The 21157-nt window shown below is 35.2% G+C and overlaps 1 protein-coding gene across 1 annotated transcript; it reads right to left on the bottom strand.

The window, feature by feature from the left end:
• Positions 1-7384: 7384 nt before the first annotated feature.
• LOC147791193 (S-protein homolog 1-like) lies at positions 7385-7834 on the bottom strand. The gene has a single exon (XM_087126970.1). It carries the CDS (start codon positions 7832-7834, stop codon positions 7385-7387), a length of 450 nt encoding a protein of 149 aa, XP_086983096.1.
• Positions 7835-21157: the final 13323 nt, after the last annotated feature.

The raw sequence follows: 21157 nt of genomic DNA, 5'->3' as shown, positions 1-21157 counted from the left end.
CAGTTCCTAGCTCGTGTTCGATGACGTCTTGAGTTCTTAGGACTAGCATGGTTTTCGGCTAGCTAATCCATGCCTAGTATGACGTCGAAGTCCATCATGTTTACTACCATCAGGTCAACACTTAGAGTTTGGTTCCCTATGATTACTTGGTCATTCTTTACTCTATCCCTAGCTACTAAGTTTACCCCCAAAGGGGTGCTTACAGACATTTCATGCAATAAGGGTTCTAATTCAAACCCCATATGTGATCCTTCTTGAGGTTAACTCTCTTCAGCCTCACCTCCTCCTCTACCTCTAATAGGACATCGTCCCCTTCCTTGTCTTACTCTTTTGCGTGGTCTAGGCAGCATGGTTCAAGAAACCAAGATAGCATTTCTTAAGTCTAAGGTTCATCACTATGCATATATATTATTAAAAATACATATACTAAAGTCACATTATATTGCAAACAAAATCACTCAACATACAACAAATCACATCATACTCTATAATAAATACATGAAATATCACAACAATTTCAGTAATATCACTAGAAAAATGCATGCGAGTTCGAAAATGTTTCTCTTTTCTTATCTTATGCAAGACGTACCTGATGGGACCATGGAATGTGCCAAGCCTACATCGTAGGCTAGTCTACAGAATCTAAAACCTAGAGCTTTGATATTAACTGTAACGACCCTAAATTTCCACATACTTAGTATCGCTACTAACGTCTCATGTTCATCTATAATGTGGAAATATAACTCTTATATAAACATCATTTATAGTGTAAACTTTGAAAAACGCTTAAAACAACTTCTTATCTGGAAAACACAATAACTTAGGCTACAATTCACGAGAAGGTATGAAGTCAATCTCAAGCTCTTCCTTGTAACACCATTTTTAAGTTTCATGAAGAAATCAAGGGGAGCAATACCATGATTAGAGCTGGCGAGATTGATGCACACACTCAAAGATGTTCGTTCAAACCAACTCATTTAACTAGAGGTAAGTATTAGTTTTCCGATGAACTTTAGAGGCAAATAACTTAGGCTACAATCCACGAGAAGGTATGAAGTCAATCCCAAGCTCTTCCTTGTAACACCATCTTTAAGTTTCATGAAGAAATCAAGCGGAGCAATGTCATGATTGGAGCAGGTGAGAGGCGTTTTCAAACGGCGGCGGTATTGGACATGCGCGTCTTCTTCTTAAAAGAGGAAGAGGATGATGACATGGCCAATTAAGTTGAACCCGCCATGTCAAATCGAACCGTGACCCTCCCTATATTTTTCTTAATTTTAATCCTCTTCTAGACCAGTTGTCATGAAAACTTTATGGTTATAGAAACTAGACACCCCAAGGATTGTGTCAAAGAAAATTTGAAGCAATTAGGATACCAATTTCTCGAGAACGGAGGTTCCAGAGGTCAACTACGAGGTAAGTAACCATCTTAGACTTTTCTTAAGAAATACTTGTAGGAATTGCTTGAATTTTTATATAAACATTAAATCAAATATGAATTAAATATATATGAAGGAAAAATATCAAGAACCATGAGTTAAGACCCTAAACCGATCAAATTTCTTGAGATTTAAGTAACATCAAAATAACCCACGAAATGAATTTCGGCCAAAGTTTTAATTCTGATCATACTATGGTATGTTAAGATTATATATGCAATTTGATAGTCATTGCACAAAGTTGAGTAGTTAAACCAAATAACGGAATAAAATGACCATAATGCCCTTAAGGCAACTTACCTTCGGTTCATGATGTAAATGACCTCTAAAAGCTATGAAACTTTGTAGTAGGCCCTTTTATTTTTTTATTTTTTTAGTTATTATGATTGATGACATACTAAGTCTAAAAGGTATTGGAGCATTTTAAGAGGTAAATGACTTACTACTTCTTACAATGCCTATTCATAAGGGCATAAAGATATTTTCAAAATTTCAAGTTGTTAAAAATTAGAAGCTTTGATACCATGCTAAGAATGAGAAACATAACTGAGAAAGTCCAATTTTCATTAATGTTCATGTTTAAATAGGATACAAGCAACCAACTAAATCGTAGAAATAAAAGAAATCCATAATCTCATTGTTTCATTTTTTATTCACAATAACTATATTTATTTTCAAGCACGAGTTTTTGTCGGTAAAAAAGAAATCAAATGGATTTAAGGGGGCTTTTCAGAACGTATCAATAAGTAGACCCATGCTTCGAGTAGTTTCATGTCATAAATAAACACAAACACTCAAGAAATCCATCGGACAGGTTAAATGATGCTGAGAAGGCTAGTGACATTGATCCACAAGACTAAATGAACTAATGTGTTCTATAGGATATACTATAAATAAAAATTAGTACATTCCACCAGGGACTGACAACCAATTTCTAAAAGGGAGGAAAAATCCTAAATAATGACCACTCTATAAAATATATTTCATAACTAATTTTATATCCTAAATCAAATTTCTTAATACAAGTTTAATTAGAACAATTTTGAAACCTAAACAAAGTTAGAGCCTACGAATGCATGATACGACTTATGTTTCTAGAAATTACAAACTTTAGAATTTACATAATGTTGAAAACTGAGAACCAAGAAAAATACTATACAAGCTCTATAGGTATAGCATGTTCCTAACTTAGACTTCGTAGCTTTCAACGTATGAACCCTCGACTGTAGGTATTGAGACTATGCCGTTTGGAATGTATGAAGTGCAATGATTGACTTGTTTGTAATGATTATATCAATTGACACAACTTCTCCTACCGTGCATAAAAGTGCAACTCTAAATATATAGTTGAGTGACCTATAGTTAACAATAAAAAAAATTTAATTAAAGAGTTTAATTATTTAATTTTTGGTCCTTGAATCTTTTTGATAACTCCTCGTAACACTAAAAGGTTCACTTTAGTTAAAAGAAAAATTAAAATTTAGAATTTAGTATATTAGATATATCAAATATAAAGAAGAAAATAGATCTAATTTAAAGTGTTCAAATAAATATTTAATATATTAAATACAAATAGAAAAAAATATATTTAGTTTAAAGTGTTTATTGAATATATTAGATATATTAAATATAAATAGACAAAATAATAATAATAATCTCGTGTGTTCACATTAATATTTAACATATTAACTATATTAAACATAAAAGTAAAAAATATATTTATTGTATCACACTTCCATTCTTGGATGAGAATCTCCCGATTATACCCCAACCATAACTCCGCATCATTTTTCAACATAAATGATGCACATGTCACCTTTTGATCATCCAGACAGTTCATTAATAAGAAGATTGTCTTAATTGATGATTGCCACAATTGTGTTTTTGTTGGGTCTTGTGAGGCACCATTAAAGGTACGAGGATCTATCCCTTGAAATCCTGCATACAGCGCTTCTCACAATGACTGCGTACTGTTGATCTGCTGGATGGTCACCACCATTTGCATCCCAACCTAGAATGATTCCCAAATCATGGTAGTCTTAGGGTCCATTCTAGACGTCGGTGCCACTAGGGGTGGCATTGTTGTGTCGGTTTGAGTTACTGATCCTTCACGAGGTGGACTCCCTCTACCTCTACCCCATCCTCTAAGAGGGGGTCATCTACTTCCCCTACACCCCCTTCCACGTCCTCTAGGTGACATGATCTATAATCAACCCGTAATTACTCTTAAGTGAGGATCTCTCGGTACAAAAAATATGTCATACACTATATCATTAAAAACACACGACTGATTCAACAATATCACACTTGACAATAACATTCAATATCTTTTTTTATTAATTTACGTATGACGTACTTGACGGCGACGGACTATCTGCAGTGGGACCATGGAACGTACTAACACTACCTCGTATGCTAGACAACAGAATCTGTAACGTAGGGCTTTGATACCAATTGTAATGACCCTATTTTTCTACTAAAATAGAGTCGCTACGATGTGAATGACCTGACCTGACATTTTTTTGCGAAAACATTCATTTAAATAATTCATAACACACGATGTCATAGACTTAAACATACATAATAAAACCTTAAAACAAAACAACTAAAAATAAACAACATGAAATTTGTATAAAACAAAAAAGCATTAAAATGATGCCCTAATCAAACTTAAGGACTACAAAATAAATAAAATACAACTTATCGTAACACAAGTTCCATGGTTCTGAAATCGGGGTTATGAAATGGAGTCACATACAACATGGTGGGACCTATCATTAAAAACATCATGTATAATACTTCTGTACACATGGCCCACACGTGCGAACGTGAATCCACAAGATGGGCTCGTACGCCTCCTAGGCCTGCTGGTCGGGCTAGCACTCGCTAATGCGCTATTGCTTGACACCTAGAGAGAATAACAGTCGTCGTAGCATTATGACGAACATGATGGTCATAATCAGTATCATGGTCTACGTGTCCGTACTCACCATAATGAAGAAGTATCTCGATGCACGTGAACACAGTTATTGATCAAGTCTCCATACTTTCTATCATAGTATGATAGGTGGAAATTCAAACGTAGAAGTATAAAAATATATATTTATATTAAAGTATAAGCATAAACTTTTAAAAATTACTGCATAGCATAGTGAATAATCATGTTAGTATATGTTATTAACTCTCGATTATCCTCTTTTCAATAAAGAACTCCCAAATCCATAGTGTCTTTCATTATCTAAAGACCAGTTTTAAGTGGTTTTAACTCTCACCATATGGTCGATTAAAACTAACCATTATCTAATTTGCTTCTATTGAAAGGGTCCAGACATTAATTTTCTGAGTTGTATAGTTGTCCCTAATAAGTAGTTAACTTTTTAGAAGCCAATATTAAGATTAAAGAGCTTCATGTATTGCGAAAAGTAGGATATAAATACTATTCAATCAATTCTAGAAAAAAAATATAGAGATTTGAAATTCTAATTTTATCTTTCTTTTTTCTTTTTACTCCGGTGGGTTTTATAACATTATATCATAATATAGAATAAATTTGTATTTATAAATTAGTATATCATAATGTTGTGGTGTAGTTGGTTTATCATGTTAGTCTAACATATTAAAGTTTTCTAGTTCGAGCAATACCATAGGATAGTGGAAAACTTTTATGAAAAATTCCTACGGCTATTTTTTAAAACATTAAAATTTATATATATTTTTTTTTGGGAGAACAATCTTGCATAACTAAGCTTAATTTTACATAAAATAATTTAAATATACTCCGGTTATTTTAAACTAGTTTAAGTCTAATTATGCATAAATAATTTAAACTTAACTCTAAAAATTTAAACTAGTTAAAAGATATAATTTAATTATATTTCTAATATTTTAAGATAGCTAAGCCTAATTATACAATTTAAGACTCAAAATTTGAATTAGTTAAAAGGTAGTCATACTAACCTTAAACTCAAATTTTGAATTAGTTAAAAGGTAGTCATACTAACCTTAAATGCGTTCGAATGTGTAAATACTATTCAATTAAAAAAAAGATTTAAAATTCTAATTTTATCATTCTTTTTACTCCTCAATTTTATAACATTATATCATAATATAAAACAAAATTTCCACTCATTTGGTCTTGTGGTATTGTTGGTTATCAAGTTTGTCTAACATACAAAGGTTTTCGGTTCAAGTCTCGATGATGCCACAGTTTGTTCGCTATTAATATTGTTCTTTCTCATGTGGTTGAATGATTTTATGCATAATATTTTAAATATAGGATATGAATAGATAAAACGATAACTTGGTCTTGCCATTTTATTTTGGGTACACTGCAAAGCCTATGATATCTTTGTTGACTCGAAATGGAGTAGACGAGTCAAACCGTGGTAGGACGAAGGTGGCTCTTCAAAGAAGACATGACCACGGGTTATATTGGGTCACCACCATATGATATCCTTGATTATCTTTTTTAAAAAGTTCAAAAGTATTCCTATGTATATGAACTAATTTGTTAACCTCATTTTAAAAATACTCAAGAATAAGATTGAAAATAAATTGTCTATTTAAATATTGAATTGTATTATATTCATATTGGGAAATGTTCATAAATGAGAGTTCAAGACAAAATTGAAGAGTATTTTCTATTTTTTTTTCTTTTTAAAATTATGAGTATTAACCAAAACTTATTTTTGAAGTTTTTCTTTTTTTTTTGTTTGAAAGTTAAATTGTATTTTTCAAACAAGATATTAACGGTTTCATCTCACTAACTATTTTCTTGAAGTGTATCTTTTGTCTTTTGTTACCTTAATCTGTTCCTTATATTTAATAAATAAATGCATGAGGCTTCATGCATTCCCCGTGACATAGTCTTAATACTTACATCCAAGGCTTCATGTGTTCGGTGCGATACAATTTGTATACCTATGTCCCAAGGATTCACTGGTTCCTTGTGACATAGTTTAAGTACCTACACCCAGGTGTTCATGCGTTTCCAACGACGTAGTCATTGTCGTAAGACCATATTGCACTACTCATCGGGAGGTCTTTAAAATATCTCGGGTTCTCGTTCAAGAGTTTTTTGTTAAGTCTTGAAGTACAACTAAGGAAAAATTCTTAACAAGTACATCCTAATCCATATGAGTCATAAATATTTTTCTATATGCATAAATCTTTCATAAGTATCTTGTCACTTGGTAATCATAAAAACCTTGATTTCTTATCAAGTGTCTTGAGGGGTAGTTACATACTTTCTCTCTTAGCTCATATCCCTAAGTTGTTATAATCTCCTTAAAATCTTTCATACTTACCCTTATATTGTAAATGAGTCTCATAATTTTTTTTTGAGTATTTAAGGTTTTGAAAACATCCTAGAATTCTTATAGGGATATTATGGTCATTTACCATCGGAAAACTTGGTTTAAATCGTCAACATATTTCAATGGCCTTGTAACATAAGTCTCCTCATTCAATTAAATGTCATTTAGGGGTCACTTTACTCCTAAGCCAGCTATATATAATTATAGGGGAATTTTAGTCATTTTACACCTACCCTGGGTTTAGCCTTTTATCATAATCTAATTATCATCAAATTTCATACATAACCTTATCATATCATATTGAGTCTTCTCCTAAAATTTCATGAAAAATAGAATCCATTTAGTATGATTGTGGTTTAGGCGCATTGAAATCAACATTCATGTGGACATTAATGATGGAGAACTTAAATACTTACCTCAACCTCAATTTCAATTTTCTCACTTTCTGTGGACATTAATGATGGTGAACAATGGGCCCACCCCTCAATTGCAATTTGGAGAACAACAATACACTTCGTTACGAAATAAATTTCATACAAAAAAAAAAAAAAACAACATTTTTGTGTTATTCCATTAATTTTCATTGGTTCCGGAAGGATAATTCCACCAAAAGGAGATAATAAAGCTTCTCTAACTTTTATAGTTCCACTTGTGAATCAATTCATCAACATTAGCAAGAAAGTTTCTCAAGTAAATTCCATCATCTTTAGCCGTCCAAAGACAAGTTCCTACAGTTCCACGTTTGCACCTATCACGGAGCCATAAGTGCTGCGTTTCAGGCCAAAAGCTTTCAAAAGAGACATATGCTTGTGGCGTCTCCAATTTGCACCAATAGAGGGTTGATCCCCAAAAGCTAACCTTGAAGTTCCACTGGTAATCATCTCCATGATTAAGCAAACGATGATACCCCAAGTCATCGTCTTTAGACTGACAATGCACAAGCAACCCAAGTTTGCTTAGCCCGTTAACCACATGAATGTAATATCTAGAAGGTCCTGGTGGTGGTAACGCGACCCTTGGAACCTGAGCCCCAACTAAAGCCACCGTGAAAAGAAAGAAAACGACAATATTCTTTATCATTTCCTAATCAACCTTTCGCTTAACTACCAATTTGTGTTGGACATGTGAATAAATATACATACTTATAGTACATGCAAGAAACTATGTAAATGCATGCTATGGTTGCAAAAAACTCAATCATTTAACTCATTTCCTTTATGCAACACAATTTAAGGTTAATTTTGGGATAATTTGAGAGATTTATTAGATTTTCAATAACAAAATTCCTTGAATAGATAATAGTTATTAGCCCAAGAATAATAAATATTTCATTGATTTTTAAAACACTCTCATAAAATGGACAACAAAATATGAATACTTCCCGGTAGAAAATATAAAATAGAGAAAGCAATTCATAGATTACATATGGTATAGCACCCAAGTCCAACAAGGTATTAAATTCCCGATTTATTTTTTTAAGTTGAACTTTCAAACTTTTTACGAGGACCTTAGAAATTTTAGGGTGAGGTAGAACAGATAAGTTCAAAAAATTCTAGAACTATAGTTTCAAACAGGAATTGCGCAAGACTTCTTTCGCAAGAATTACTCAATGCCTGTTGGAAGAACCGTTATGGGGTTTTGATTTCATCATGTCACACCCTGAATCTCTAAGATGTTGGGTTTTATGCCCTAAAACGTATAGTTTGTAAACAAAAACATATTCTATTTTCAATAAAGTTATTATTGTTGTTTATCAAGTAAAGATTGTTATTGAATAAAGTGAACTTTACGATCACTAATATAAATCCAATAAACTAAGAACACTCTTGCTATAGTATGATTACTTGAACTATATGTAGTGAATAAAAATCATGGGACCTCGTGCATGTATGTATGTCATGTGTATCGGGATACTTCCCCGTCAAGATCTCTTATACTCCAACATCGTGAAGAGTTTAACTATCTCCATGTCGGTCTTGTCCAAGTCGCGGTAAAACCATTGTTCAGACTTGGATTAGATATCCCAGTCCTTATCTCCTTACGAGATAAGAGACATGAAGATTTCTCAAATTCTTTATTGGGAATGGTTCAATCCAATTTAGAGAATGGACCAGTCTATTTCAATTGTTATCCAAACTTTACTCTGTCTCTCCAAGACCCACACATATTATCAGCTCTCATGCTAGATTTACAGTCAAAAAATTTAAACATCAAGGCTGAAACCCATTCTTCAGTCGTTATATTTAGGGTTTATTATAAGCTCATGAATACAAACATTTCTCCAAGAGCATTAAGATCCTCACCAAAAGGATGGACTATGCTCATAGAAGCAAATATTGGAAAATCATCAGTGACTGTCCCAAAAACACTCTCTTGGGATCAAATAACCAGAAGCACTCTCTGGAAAATAGAAGATGCAAATCTTCCAAAGAGGAAAGAATCTCAAAACCCAGTCCAAATTATCGAACATGACGATGGAAGCGTTGAAATAAAATTCAGCGAAGAACCTTCGTCAGAGTCAAAAGTAAAAGAATTCCTGAGTTCTAGACCAAGTACTTCAGGAATATCAAGATCAATGTATGATCCCTTAAAGGTAAAAGAGGTCAGTTATGATCAAAAAAGGGCGTCAATCCACTATGAAGATGGCTCAAGGTCTCCAACCCATACGGATATGGATACTCAATCCGTCTACGAAAGCCAGCTAAATGTCATTATAGCTGATTTCCAGATAGACAAAGAATTTTTTAAAGCAGATTTTATGTCAACTACCAACTCTTCAAAAAGAAATGCCTTCTTCCAAACCTACAAAGAGGCTGAGCGAAATGAATTAAGAGCTCAGTGGTATTCTCATATGGAAGACATCAAAGAAAATATACTATTCTTCGAATGGTTTGAAGAAAATATTCTGCAGGTATGCACCTTGACCCAGAGGAGTTGGAAGACTACCAAAAGAGGCGAGGTATATTCGAAACATCCTCCGTTAGAAGAAGTCGAATTCGAAAACTACTACGGAGAAAAGGTCAAAGCTAGTCCTTTCAAACATATTCCGGAAGGACTAGAAAAGGGTAATCCGACCCTAAAGGATATCAAGAATATCTAGCATCAAAACAATTATTCAAATAAGATTTTATCCACGATCGCTACTCAACTTGAAAGTATCGAGGGAAAAATCTCAAAGAAATCAGGTACTCAGCAAGAACAGGCAAGCAGCTCTGTACCAAAGGTTGATGAGTCAATACCAATACTCAGACCGGCAAATCTCGAAATATTTATAAAAAGGATTTCAAAAGAAGAGGCTGCAATGGCCAAGATAGAGGAAAAGTTAGACAGGATATTAAATCCCGCCATGACGCCTCAAGATTCATCTGTCAATGTCGTTAACAATGACGACGAGAACCAAGAATTCGAAGATGAGATTGCAAACGAGAGAGAAGAACCTTTCTACAATCGAATTGAAAGGATCTCTAGAAGAAGTCAAAATAACGCCAGTAATCAGAAAAACTGGTATCCTCAACCGTCTTTTCCGGATATCCAGTTCGAAGAAAAGACACTACAAACTCAAGCTCATTACGATGGTTTAGCAATCTATGAATGGAATATCGATGGATTGTCTGACTATCTGATAATGAATGTTGTAAATGAAATGATGATGGCCGCAGGCGCGTATAAATTACAAGCCCATAAATCCGACCATCAGATAGCTCAAGTTTTGGTAACCGGATTTACCGGGCAACTCAAGGATTGGTGGGACAAATATCTCGACGAAACAACCCGCCAACAGATATTAAACCACTATGTCATTAGACCAACTACTCAAATTATCAAAGAAGAAGGTCCATCAACTAGGACCGAGGTACAACATGAAAGGGTAGAGGATGCTGTCAACACCCTCATATATAGCCTCATAGAATTCTTCGTCGGCGACCCTCTAAAATACCAGGAGAGATCCACCGAGATACTCATGAATCTGAAATGCCCTACCTTAGGTGATTTCAGGTGGTACAAAGACATGTACTTCAGCAAAGTTCTTATTAGAACAGATAGTTCGTTGGAATTCTGGAAAGAGAATTTCGTCAATGGACAACCAAAACACTTCTCAAGGAGGATCAAAGATGGTCTTAAGACAAAGTACAATGGAACAATTCCATGGCAAACTTTGTCATACGGATCCATAGCATCCTTCATCATAGAAGAAGGACTCAGACTTTGTAATGAGTCAAAGATTCAAAACAAGCTCAATTCTTCGATATCAAACAGAAAAGAGCTTGGTAGATTTTGCGATCAATATGGATGCAAGGGAATAGAAGCTCCCTCAACCTCCAAACGAAAGAAGGTTAAGACGCATCCAAAACCTTATCATTCATACAGGCCTAGAGAAACATATCGGAGTAAACCCGTGCAGTCTCAGAAGCCAACATACTCAAGAAGGAAGTATATTCCTACAAAAACCCATAGAGGAAAGAAAAAGCAAACTTGCTTCAAATGTCGTGAAGAAGGACACTATGCTAACAAGTGTCCAATTAGAGGAAAGATCAATGAGTTGGATATAGGTCAAGAGCTGAAAAATCAGCTATTACGACTGACCCTAACCGACTCAGAGCAATCAAGCGAGGGAGAAATCCTCGAACTCCAAGAAGAATCTGATTCATATTCTAGCACAGAATACGAATCAGAACAAGAAGGAAGAAGGACGTGCGAAGGATGCATAAATGTCCTTACCAAGGATCAAGAAATTCTACTCGAAGTAGTAGAAAAAGTTCAAGACCCAGAAATTCAACAGAAGATTGCTCAACGACTTAGGGATGCCATGACAATCTCTAAGCCAACTGAAAGGGAAGAAAGAAATCCCTATAGACTCCAATCTGTTCTCCAAAGATTTGAAAAACCGAGGGAACTCACTACTCAAGATTTACAAAGAGAGATTAATAATCTCAAACAAGAGGTACAGGCGCTAAGATCTGAAACCAAGTCAGAATCTTATACGCTTCGTCAAGAAATTCTCAATCTTTAGGAAAGGCTGCCGGCACAAAAGGAAACGGCGCAACCGAACCTGGATGAAGAAGATTTTCAAAGTTCCTTCGTTGGAGCTATCACCACTTCTCAATTTCAAAAATGGTACGCTCTCGTTACCTTAAAAATTTATGATTTCAAAATAACACTAAAGGCTCTCATAGATACTGGAGCCGATCAAAATTGCATTCAAGAAGGCCTAATACCTACAAAGTATTTTGAAAAAACTACTGAGGGCCTTAGAGGTGCTAACAACAACAAACTCAAAATTAATTACAAACTATCAAAAGTTCATGTTTGCAATGATGGAATTTGCTTCGTAAATTCCTTCCTTCTAGTAAAATACTTAGGACAAGAACTAATCCTAGGTACTCCTTTCATTACTCAATTATATCCTCTTAGAATAACTGAAAAAGGGTTAGAATCAAAAGCCTTAGGAAAGAAGATAAAATTTAACTTTCTTTCCCCCATAAGGATTAGCGAAATAAATAACCTTCAAAAGAATACAATTATTCAATCAATAAATGTATTAAACTATAAAGAAAAACAAATTTCTTTTTTGAAAGAAGAAATTTCTCAAAAGAATAGAAGAACAAATTCAAAACAAAGTTGTCCAGTTTAAAATCAAAACTTTACAAACTCAATTAGAAAAAGAAGTTTGTTCAAATATCCCAAATGCCTTTTGGAATAGGAAACAACATATAGTTGATCTTCCTTATATCAAAGCTTTCGAGGAGAAAAATATTCCTACGAAAGCCCGACCTATTCAAATGAATAAAGAATTACTAACATTCTGCAAAGCAGAAATTAATGATCTTTTGCAGAAAGGCCTTATTAGACCATCAAAGAGCCCCTCGTCATTGCGGCTTTTTACGTCAACAACCAGGCAGAAAAGGAACGTGGAGTCCCGCGACTGGTAATTAACTACAAACCCTTAAATAAGGTTTTGGAATGGATTAGATATCCAATTCCAAATAAATCAGATTTATTGCAAAGAATTTCAAATGCAAAAATATTTTCAAAATTTGACATGAAATCAGGATTTTGGCAAATCCAGATTCAAGAAAAAGACAAGTACAAGACGGCTTTTAATGTCCCTTTTGGACAATACGAATGGAACGTTATGCCATTTGGGCTAAAAAACGCTCCATCCGAATTTCAAAAGATTATGAATGATATTTTCAATTCTTTTAAAGACTTTTCAATTGTTTATATTGACGATGTTCTAATTTTTTCTCAAAACATCGATCAACACTTTAAGCATCTTCAAACATTTTTTACGACAGTCAAAAGAAACGGTTTAGTTGTGTCTAAACCCAAAATTAAACTTTTTCAAACAAAAATCCGTTTTCTCGGATTTGAAATTCATTTGGGTCTAATAAAACCCATTCAAAGGTCCATTGAGTTTGCCTCAAACTTTCCAGATCAAATTACAGATAAGACCCAACTACAAAGATTTTTGGGATGTCTCAATTATGTGTCTGATTTCCTTCAAAATATCAGACCCATCTGCAAGCCGCTTTTTGAGAGACTCAAAAAGAATCCAAAGCCCTGGACTGAAGAACATACAAAAACAGTCCAAAAAATCAAATCCCTTATCAAGTCAATTCCGTGTTTATCGCTGATAAACCCAAGGACTAGTTTAATAGTGGAGACTGACGCATCCGATATTGGATATGGAGGAATCCTAAAACAGTGTGATATTTTGAAGGAAATCAGACACATAATTGAGACATCCCAAAAACCTTTGTAGTTGGGTCTTATCTGTAATTTGATGTGGAAAGTTTGAGGCAAACTCAATGGAAGAATTTCAGAGGAATGGGTTTTATTAGACCCAAATGAATTTCAAATCCGAGAAAACGGATTTTTGTTTGAAAAAGTTTAATTTTGAGTTTAGACACAACTAAACCGTTTCTTTTGACTGTCGTAAAAAATGTTTGAAGATGCTTAAAGTGTTGATCGATGTTTTGAGAAAAAATTAGAACATCGTCAATATAAACAATTGAAAAGTCTTGAAAAGGATTGAAAATATCATTCATAATCTTTTGAAATTCGGATGGAGCGTTTTTTAGCCCAAATGGCATAACGTTCCATTCGTATTGTCCAAAAGGGACATTAAAAGCCGTCTTGTACTTGTCTTGTTCTTAAATCTGGATTTGCCAAAATCCTGATTTCATGTCAAATTTTGAAAATATTTTTGCATTTGAAATTCTTTGCAATAAATCTGATTTATTTGGAATTGGATATCTAATCCATTCCAAAACCTTATTTAAGGGTTTGTAGTTAATTACCAGTCGCAGGACTCCACGTTCCTTTTCTGCCTGGTTGTTGACGTAAAAAGCCGCACATGACCAGGGGCTCTTTGATGGTCTAATAAGGTCTTTCTGCAAAAGATCATTAATTTCTGCTTTGGAGAATGTTAGTAATTCTTTATTCATTTGAATAGGTCGGGCTTTCGTAGGAATATTTTTCTCCTCGAAAGCTTTGATATAAGGAAAATCAACTATATGTTGTTTCCTATTCCAAAAGGCATTTGGGATATTTGAACAAACTTCTTTTTCTAATTGAGTTTGTAAAGTTTTGATTTTAAACTGGACAGCTTTGTTTTGAATTTGTTCTTCTATTCTTTTGAGAAATTTCTTCTTTCAAAAAATTTGATTGAATAATTGTATTCTTTTGAAGGTTATTTATTTCGCTAATCCTTATGGGGAAAGAAAGTTAAATTTTATCTTCTTTCCTAAGGCTTTTGATTCTAACCCTTTTTTAGTTATTCTAAAAGGATATAATTGAGTAATGAAAGGAGTACCTAGGATTAGTTCTTGTCCTAAGTCTTTTACTAGAAGGAAGGAATTTACGAAGCAAATTCCATCATTGCAAACATGAACTTTTGATAGTTTGTAATTAATTTTGAGTTTGTTGTTGTTAGCACCTCTAATGCCCTCAGTAGTTTTTTCAAAATACTTTGTAGGTATTAGGCCTTCTTGAATGCAATTTTGATCGGCTCCAGTATCTATGAGAGCCTTTAGTGTGATTTTGAAATCATAAATTTTTAAGGTAACGAGAGCGTACCATTTTTGAAATTGAGAAGTGGTGATGGCTCCAACGAAGGAACTTTGAAAATCTTCTTCATCCAGGTTTGGTTGCGCCGTTTCCTTTTGTGCTGGCAGCCTTTCCTGAAGATTGAGAATTTCTTGACGAAGCGTATAAGATTCTGACCTGGTTTCAGATCTTAGCGCCTGTACCTCTTGTTTGAGATTATTAATCTCTCTTTGTAAATCTTGAGTAGTGAGTTCCCTCGGTTTTTCAAATCTTTGGAGAACAGATTGGAGTCTGTAGGGATTTCTTTCTTCCCTTTCAGTTGGCCTAGAGATTGTCTTGGCATCCCTAAGTCGTTGAGCAATCTTCTGTTGAATTTCTGGGTCTTGAACTTTTTCTACTACTTCGAGTAGAATTTCTTGATCCTTGGTAAGGACATTTATGCATCTTTCGCACGTCCTTTTTCCTTCTTGTTCTGATTCGTATTCTGTGCTAGAATATGAATCAGATTCTTCTTGGAGTTCGAGGATTTCTCCCTCGCTTGATTGCTCTGAGTCGGTTAGGGTCAGTCGTAATAGCTGATTTTTCAGCTCTTGATCTATATCCAACTCATTGATCTTTCCTCTGATTGGACACTTGTTAGCATAGTGTCCTTCACGACATTTGAAGCAAGTTTACTTTTTCTTTCCTCTATGGGTTTTTGTAGGAATATACTTCCTTCTTGAGTATGTTGGCTTCTGAGACTGCACGGGTTTACTCTGATATGTTTCTCTAGGCCTGTATGAATGATAAGGTTTTGGATGCGTCTTAACCTTCTTTCGTCTGGAGGTTGAGGGAGCTTCTATTCCCTTGCATCCATATTGATCGCAAAATCTACCAAGCTCTTTTCTGTTTGATATCGAAGAATTGAGCTTGTTTTGAATCTTTGACTCATTACAAAGTCTGAGTCCTTCTTCTATGATGAAGGATGCTATGGATCCGTATGACAAAGTTTGCCATGGAATTGTTCCATTGTACTTTGTCTTAAGACCATCTTTGATCCTCCTTGAGAAGTGTTTTGGTAGTCCATTGACGAAATTCTCTTTCCAGAATTCCAACGAACTATCTGTTCTAATAAGAACTTTGCTGAAGTACATGTCTTTGTACCACCTGAAATCACCTAAGGTAGGGCATTTCAGATTCATGAGTATCTCGGCGGATCTCTCCTGGTATTTTAGAGGGTCGCCGACGAAGAATTCTATGAGGGTATATATGAGGGTGTTGACAGCATCCTCTACCCTTTCATGTTGTACCTCGGTCCTAGTTGATGGACCTTCTTCTTTGATAATTTGAGTAGTTGGTCTAATGACATAGTGGTTTAATATCTGTTGGCGGGTTGTTTCATCGAGATATTTGTCCCACCAATCCTTGAGTTGCCCGGTAAATTCGGTTACCAAAAGTTGAGCTATCTGATGGTCGGATTTATGGCCTTGTAATTTATACGCGCCTGCGGCCATCATCATTTCATTTACAACATTCATTATCAGATAGTCAGACAATCCATCGATATTCCATTCATAGATTGCTAAACCATCGTAATGAGCTTGAGTTTGTAGTGTCTTTTCTTCGAACTGGATATCCGGAAAAGACGGTTGAGGATACCAGTTTTTCTGATTACTGGCATTATTTTGACTTCTTCTAGAGATCCTTTCAATTCGATTGTAGAAAGGTTCTTCTCTCTCGTTTGCAATCTCGTCTTCGAATTCTTGGTTCTCGTCATCATTGTTAACGACATTGACAGATGAATCTTGAGGCGTCATGGCGGGATTTAATATCCTGTCTAACTTTTCCTCTATCTTGGCCATTGCAGCCTCTTCTTTTGAAATTCTTTTTGTAAATATTTCGAGATTTGCCGGTCTGAGTATTGGTATTGACTCATCAACCTTTGGTACAGAGCTGCTTGCCTGTTCTTGCTGAGTACCTGATTTCTTTGAGATTTTTCCCTCGATACTTTCAAGTTGAGTAGCGATCGTGGATAAAATCTTATTTGAATAATTGTTTTGATGCTGGATATTCTTGACATCCTTTAGGGTCGGATTACCCTTTTCTAGTCCTTCCGGAATATGTTTGAAAGGGCTAGCTTTGACCTTTTCTCCGTAGTAGTTGTCGAATTCGACTTCTTCTAACGGAGGATGTTTCGAATATACCTCGCCTCTTTTGGTAGTCTTCCAACTCCTCTGGGTCAAGGTGCATACCTGCAGAATATTTTCTTCAAACCATTCGAAGAATGGTATATTTTCTTTGATGTCTTCCATATGAGAATACCACTGAGCTCTTAATTCATTTCGCTCAGCCTCTTTGTAGGTTTGGAAGAAGGCATTTCTTTTTGAAGAGTTGGTAGTTGACATAAAATCTGCTTTAAAAAATTCTTTGTCTATCTGGAAATCAGCTGTAATGACATTTAGCTGGCTTTCGTAGACGGATTGAGTATCCATATCCGTATGGGTTGGAGACCTTGAGCCATCTTCATAGTGGATTGACGCCCTTTTTTAATCATAACTGACCTCTTTTACCTTTAAGGGATCATACATTGATCTTGATATTCCTGAAGTACTTGGTCTAGAACTCAGGAATTCTTTTACTTTTGACTCTGACGAAGGTTCTTCGCTGAATTTTATTTCAACGCTTCCATCGTCATGTTCGATAATTTGGACTGGGTTTTGAGATTCTTTCCTCTTTGGAAGATTTGCATCTTCTATTTTCCAGAGAGTGCTTCTGGTTATTTGATCCCAAGAGAGTGTTTTTGGGACAGTCACTGATGATTTTCCAATATTTGCTTCTATGAGCATAGTCCATCCTTTTGGTGAGGATCTTAATGATCTTGGAGAAATGTTTGTATTCATGAGCTTATAATAAACCCTAAATATAACGACTGAAGAATGGGTTTCAGCCTTGATGTTTAAATTTTTTGACTGTAAATCTAGCATGAGAGCTGATAATATGTGTGGGTCTTGGAGAGACAGAGTAAAGTTTGGATAACAATTGAAATAGACTGGTCCATTCTCTAAATTGGATTGAACCATTCCCAATAAAGAATTTGAGAAATCTTCATGTCTCTTATCTCGTAAGGAGATAAGGACTGGGATATCTAATCCAAGTCTGAACAATGGTTTTACCGCGACTTGGACAAGACCGACATGGAGATAGTTAAACTCTTCACGATGTTGGAGTATAAGAGATCTTGAAAAAAGATTCAGAGATTCCCTATTGCTATGAATTGGGATGTTCTTCTCTAAGAATTTGATGCATGATCTTTGAGTAAAATTGAAGGTTGAAATTTGGTAGATAGTTTTAGGATCTACCTTTGGAATAGTCCAATTTTTGAGTTGATCTTCGATTCTAGCAATCTGGTATTCTTGATTGATAGTATTTGAGATTGTGAGATTTTCTCCCGTTCGATGTTCATTTGAACTTTCTTCTTCATCGGTAGAGCATTTGAGATGGCTTGATTTTCTGAGCTTTCTAAGAAATTCGTTCATAAGATAGATAAGAAAAGAGTAGGATGATTTTTCTCTGAATTGTTCAATTGATGTTCAAGAGAGAGCTATCGGCCGATCGATGCCCTCTTTACATTGATGAAGTCCCTTTATAGACTTCGAGTTTGATCGTAAATTTGAAAAACGTCAACTAAGAGATAAGATCGAATCTAAGAGGACAGGACCCCTGCAAGATCTGTTTTCCTATAAGACATAAAGTAAACTAATAATTTAAAAGACTAATAATTTACCGACATTAGTAATTGGCATGTGAGCCTTTACTGTGTGGCTGACAAGTTGTCAATCTTTGTTTTGTCTCTGGTAAAGTTGTCAGGTTGTAGATAAGATTTTCTTCAGAATTTTTCATATGACTAAGCACCCAAGCTTGCCAACGGACTTACTGCGCTTCCCGCGTCTTACCACCTGGAACACAAGGGCTATTCGCTCAGCTATCACATACTCCAAATTCTTCTGAATTTTCATATCTTCCTCCTGGTTTCTGTGATATCGCTCTTAAAGATCGAGTAACTCCTCTTCCCTCACGAATAGAAGGCTCTGATACCATTTACAAATGCTTAATGTTTTCTCTGAATTGTTCAATTGATATTCAAGAGAGAGCTATCGGCCGATCGATGCCCTCTTTACATTGATGAAGTCCCTTTATAGACTTCGAGTTTGATCGTAAATTTGAAAAATGTCAACTAAGAGATAAGATCGAATCTAAGAGGACAGGACCCCTGCAAGATCTGTTTTCCTATAAGACATAAAGTAAACTAATAATTTAAAACACTAATAATTTACCGACATTAGTAATTGGCATGTGAGCCTTTACTGTGTGGCTGACAAGTTGTCAATCTTTGTTTTGTCTCTGGTAAAGTTGTCAGGTTGTAGATAAGATTTTCTTCAGAATTTTTCATATGACTAAGCACCCAAGCTTGCCAACGGACTTACTGCGCTTCCCGCGTCTTACCACCTGGAACACAAGGGCTATTCGCTCAGCTATCACATACTCCAAATTCTTCTGAATTTTCATATCTTCCTCCTGGTTTCTGTGATATCGCTCTTAAAGATCGAGTAACTCCTCTTCCCTCACGAATAGAAGGCTCTGATACCATTTACAAATGCTTATTGCCTCCAATTTCAGGGGTAAGACTGGGCGAATAGCTGGGGACATAGGGTGTAAGAAGGAATTCACTCCTACCCACTTTTAGGGATAGAAGAGAGGTAGTTCCTTTAAGCACTGACTCCGGTTGTTGAACAAAGGGCCCCCACCCTCTCATTGGCCTAAGAGTGATTCGGTTCACTGGTTGGACCACAAACCAATTGTTCATTAGAGGATCAGTGAGACATAAGGAACAAGAAGTAACTTCAGGGGTAAAACGGTAAATTAACCCAGCTCTAGTAACGAACAACCTGTGAAGGATCGACTTACCAATCATGGTTATATCAAATGGACAGAAATATATCTATAGTGAGGGGAGTGCAACTACTAGGCTATAGTGGAGTGTCCTAGTAGTTAACGAATGTTGGTTAACAAGGTTAAGAAGTTTAACTGGTTAATCTTCGATCGTTGGAGCCCATGATCTATAGGTCCATTAGGTCCCTCTACTAGCTCATATCGGACTAAACCATAGAATAGTGTGACAAGTGAGTTCGAAGTGTTCGAATTCGAATTAGGGAATATGCGCTACATATATACGATATATTTAACTGCATTTTTGTTTTATTTACAAATTAAACAAAAAGAGAGAATCTGAGATATTTAAATAAGATTTAAATATTTATTCAAATATGTGTTGATTGGGATTGGCATTTGAATTAATATTAAATATTAATTAAATAGTTTAATTAATCATTTAATATTACTTTAATTTGAAATTAATTGTTGAATTAAAATGAAGAAAGTAAAAATGTTGACTTCATTTAATGGAAAATCCATGTTAGTGGTATTTTGAGGTGTCAAAATTTGGTTTAACCAAACTTGCATGCTTGCGAAATAAACCCCACATATTTGAGTGGAATTTGAGTGTCAAAATTTGGTTAACTCAAACTTGCATGAACATGCAAACATGACTCTATAAATTGAGTGATCATGGTACATGGAATGTCTTACTTTGGGAAAAACCTTGAGGAAAACCTCTCACAAACACTCTCTTTCATATTTACTAAATCCCTCCCAAGTTTAGTCACTCACCGGATTCCACAATCTCGTTCTAAGGCCGGAGGATAGTGGAGAAGACACTAGTGGTGGTTCGAAACCGGTTCGTGAAAAAAAAAAAGAAGGAAATTTGAGCGACAGAAGGTTAGTATTCAAACTCATTGAGTTTTAATACTTTTGAACATGCCAGCTAATTTACTATAATTGATGTACTTAGAGTGCCTAAGATCCAAATTTCTTCCGCATGTGTTATATTAACACCATCATAGGAAAAATTTTGCCAGTCAATGTTTATAAAATAAGAGGGAAATCAAAATGTGTATTAATATATGCCAAATTCATCTAACGAGGGAAGCGGGAATGAGATACATGATTCCCTAGGTCCATAATCCCTCTATTACTTCTAAACTCTAGAGTACCCTCTCGTCACGATCAAGCAATCTACTTGTAGTCTCTCATCACATCCTTAACATAGCAGGGAACCAATTGTTTACTTTTGTCCCGAGTTTCCACACTCTTGATACAAAGGCCTGGGCAGAAAACTTATCCTTCGTAATGGTACACGGTGGGGAAGAACATGGTGAGTGTTGGTCTGCTTGCATCCATGGGAGTATTAACTGGTGAACCCGTCCCACAGGCCATGAAGTAACCTATGGTGAGGGGGTGCTACCCCTCGGTACATGC

This window comes from Cucurbita pepo, chromosome 9 (genome assembly GCF_057944985.1).
Source record: "Cucurbita pepo subsp. pepo isolate OVF chromosome 9, ASM5794498v1, whole genome shotgun sequence".
Taxonomy (NCBI): Eukaryota; Viridiplantae; Streptophyta; class Magnoliopsida; order Cucurbitales; family Cucurbitaceae; genus Cucurbita; species Cucurbita pepo.
Note: the sequence above shows the minus strand (reverse complement) of the source record. Positions and strands in the feature narration are given on the sequence as shown.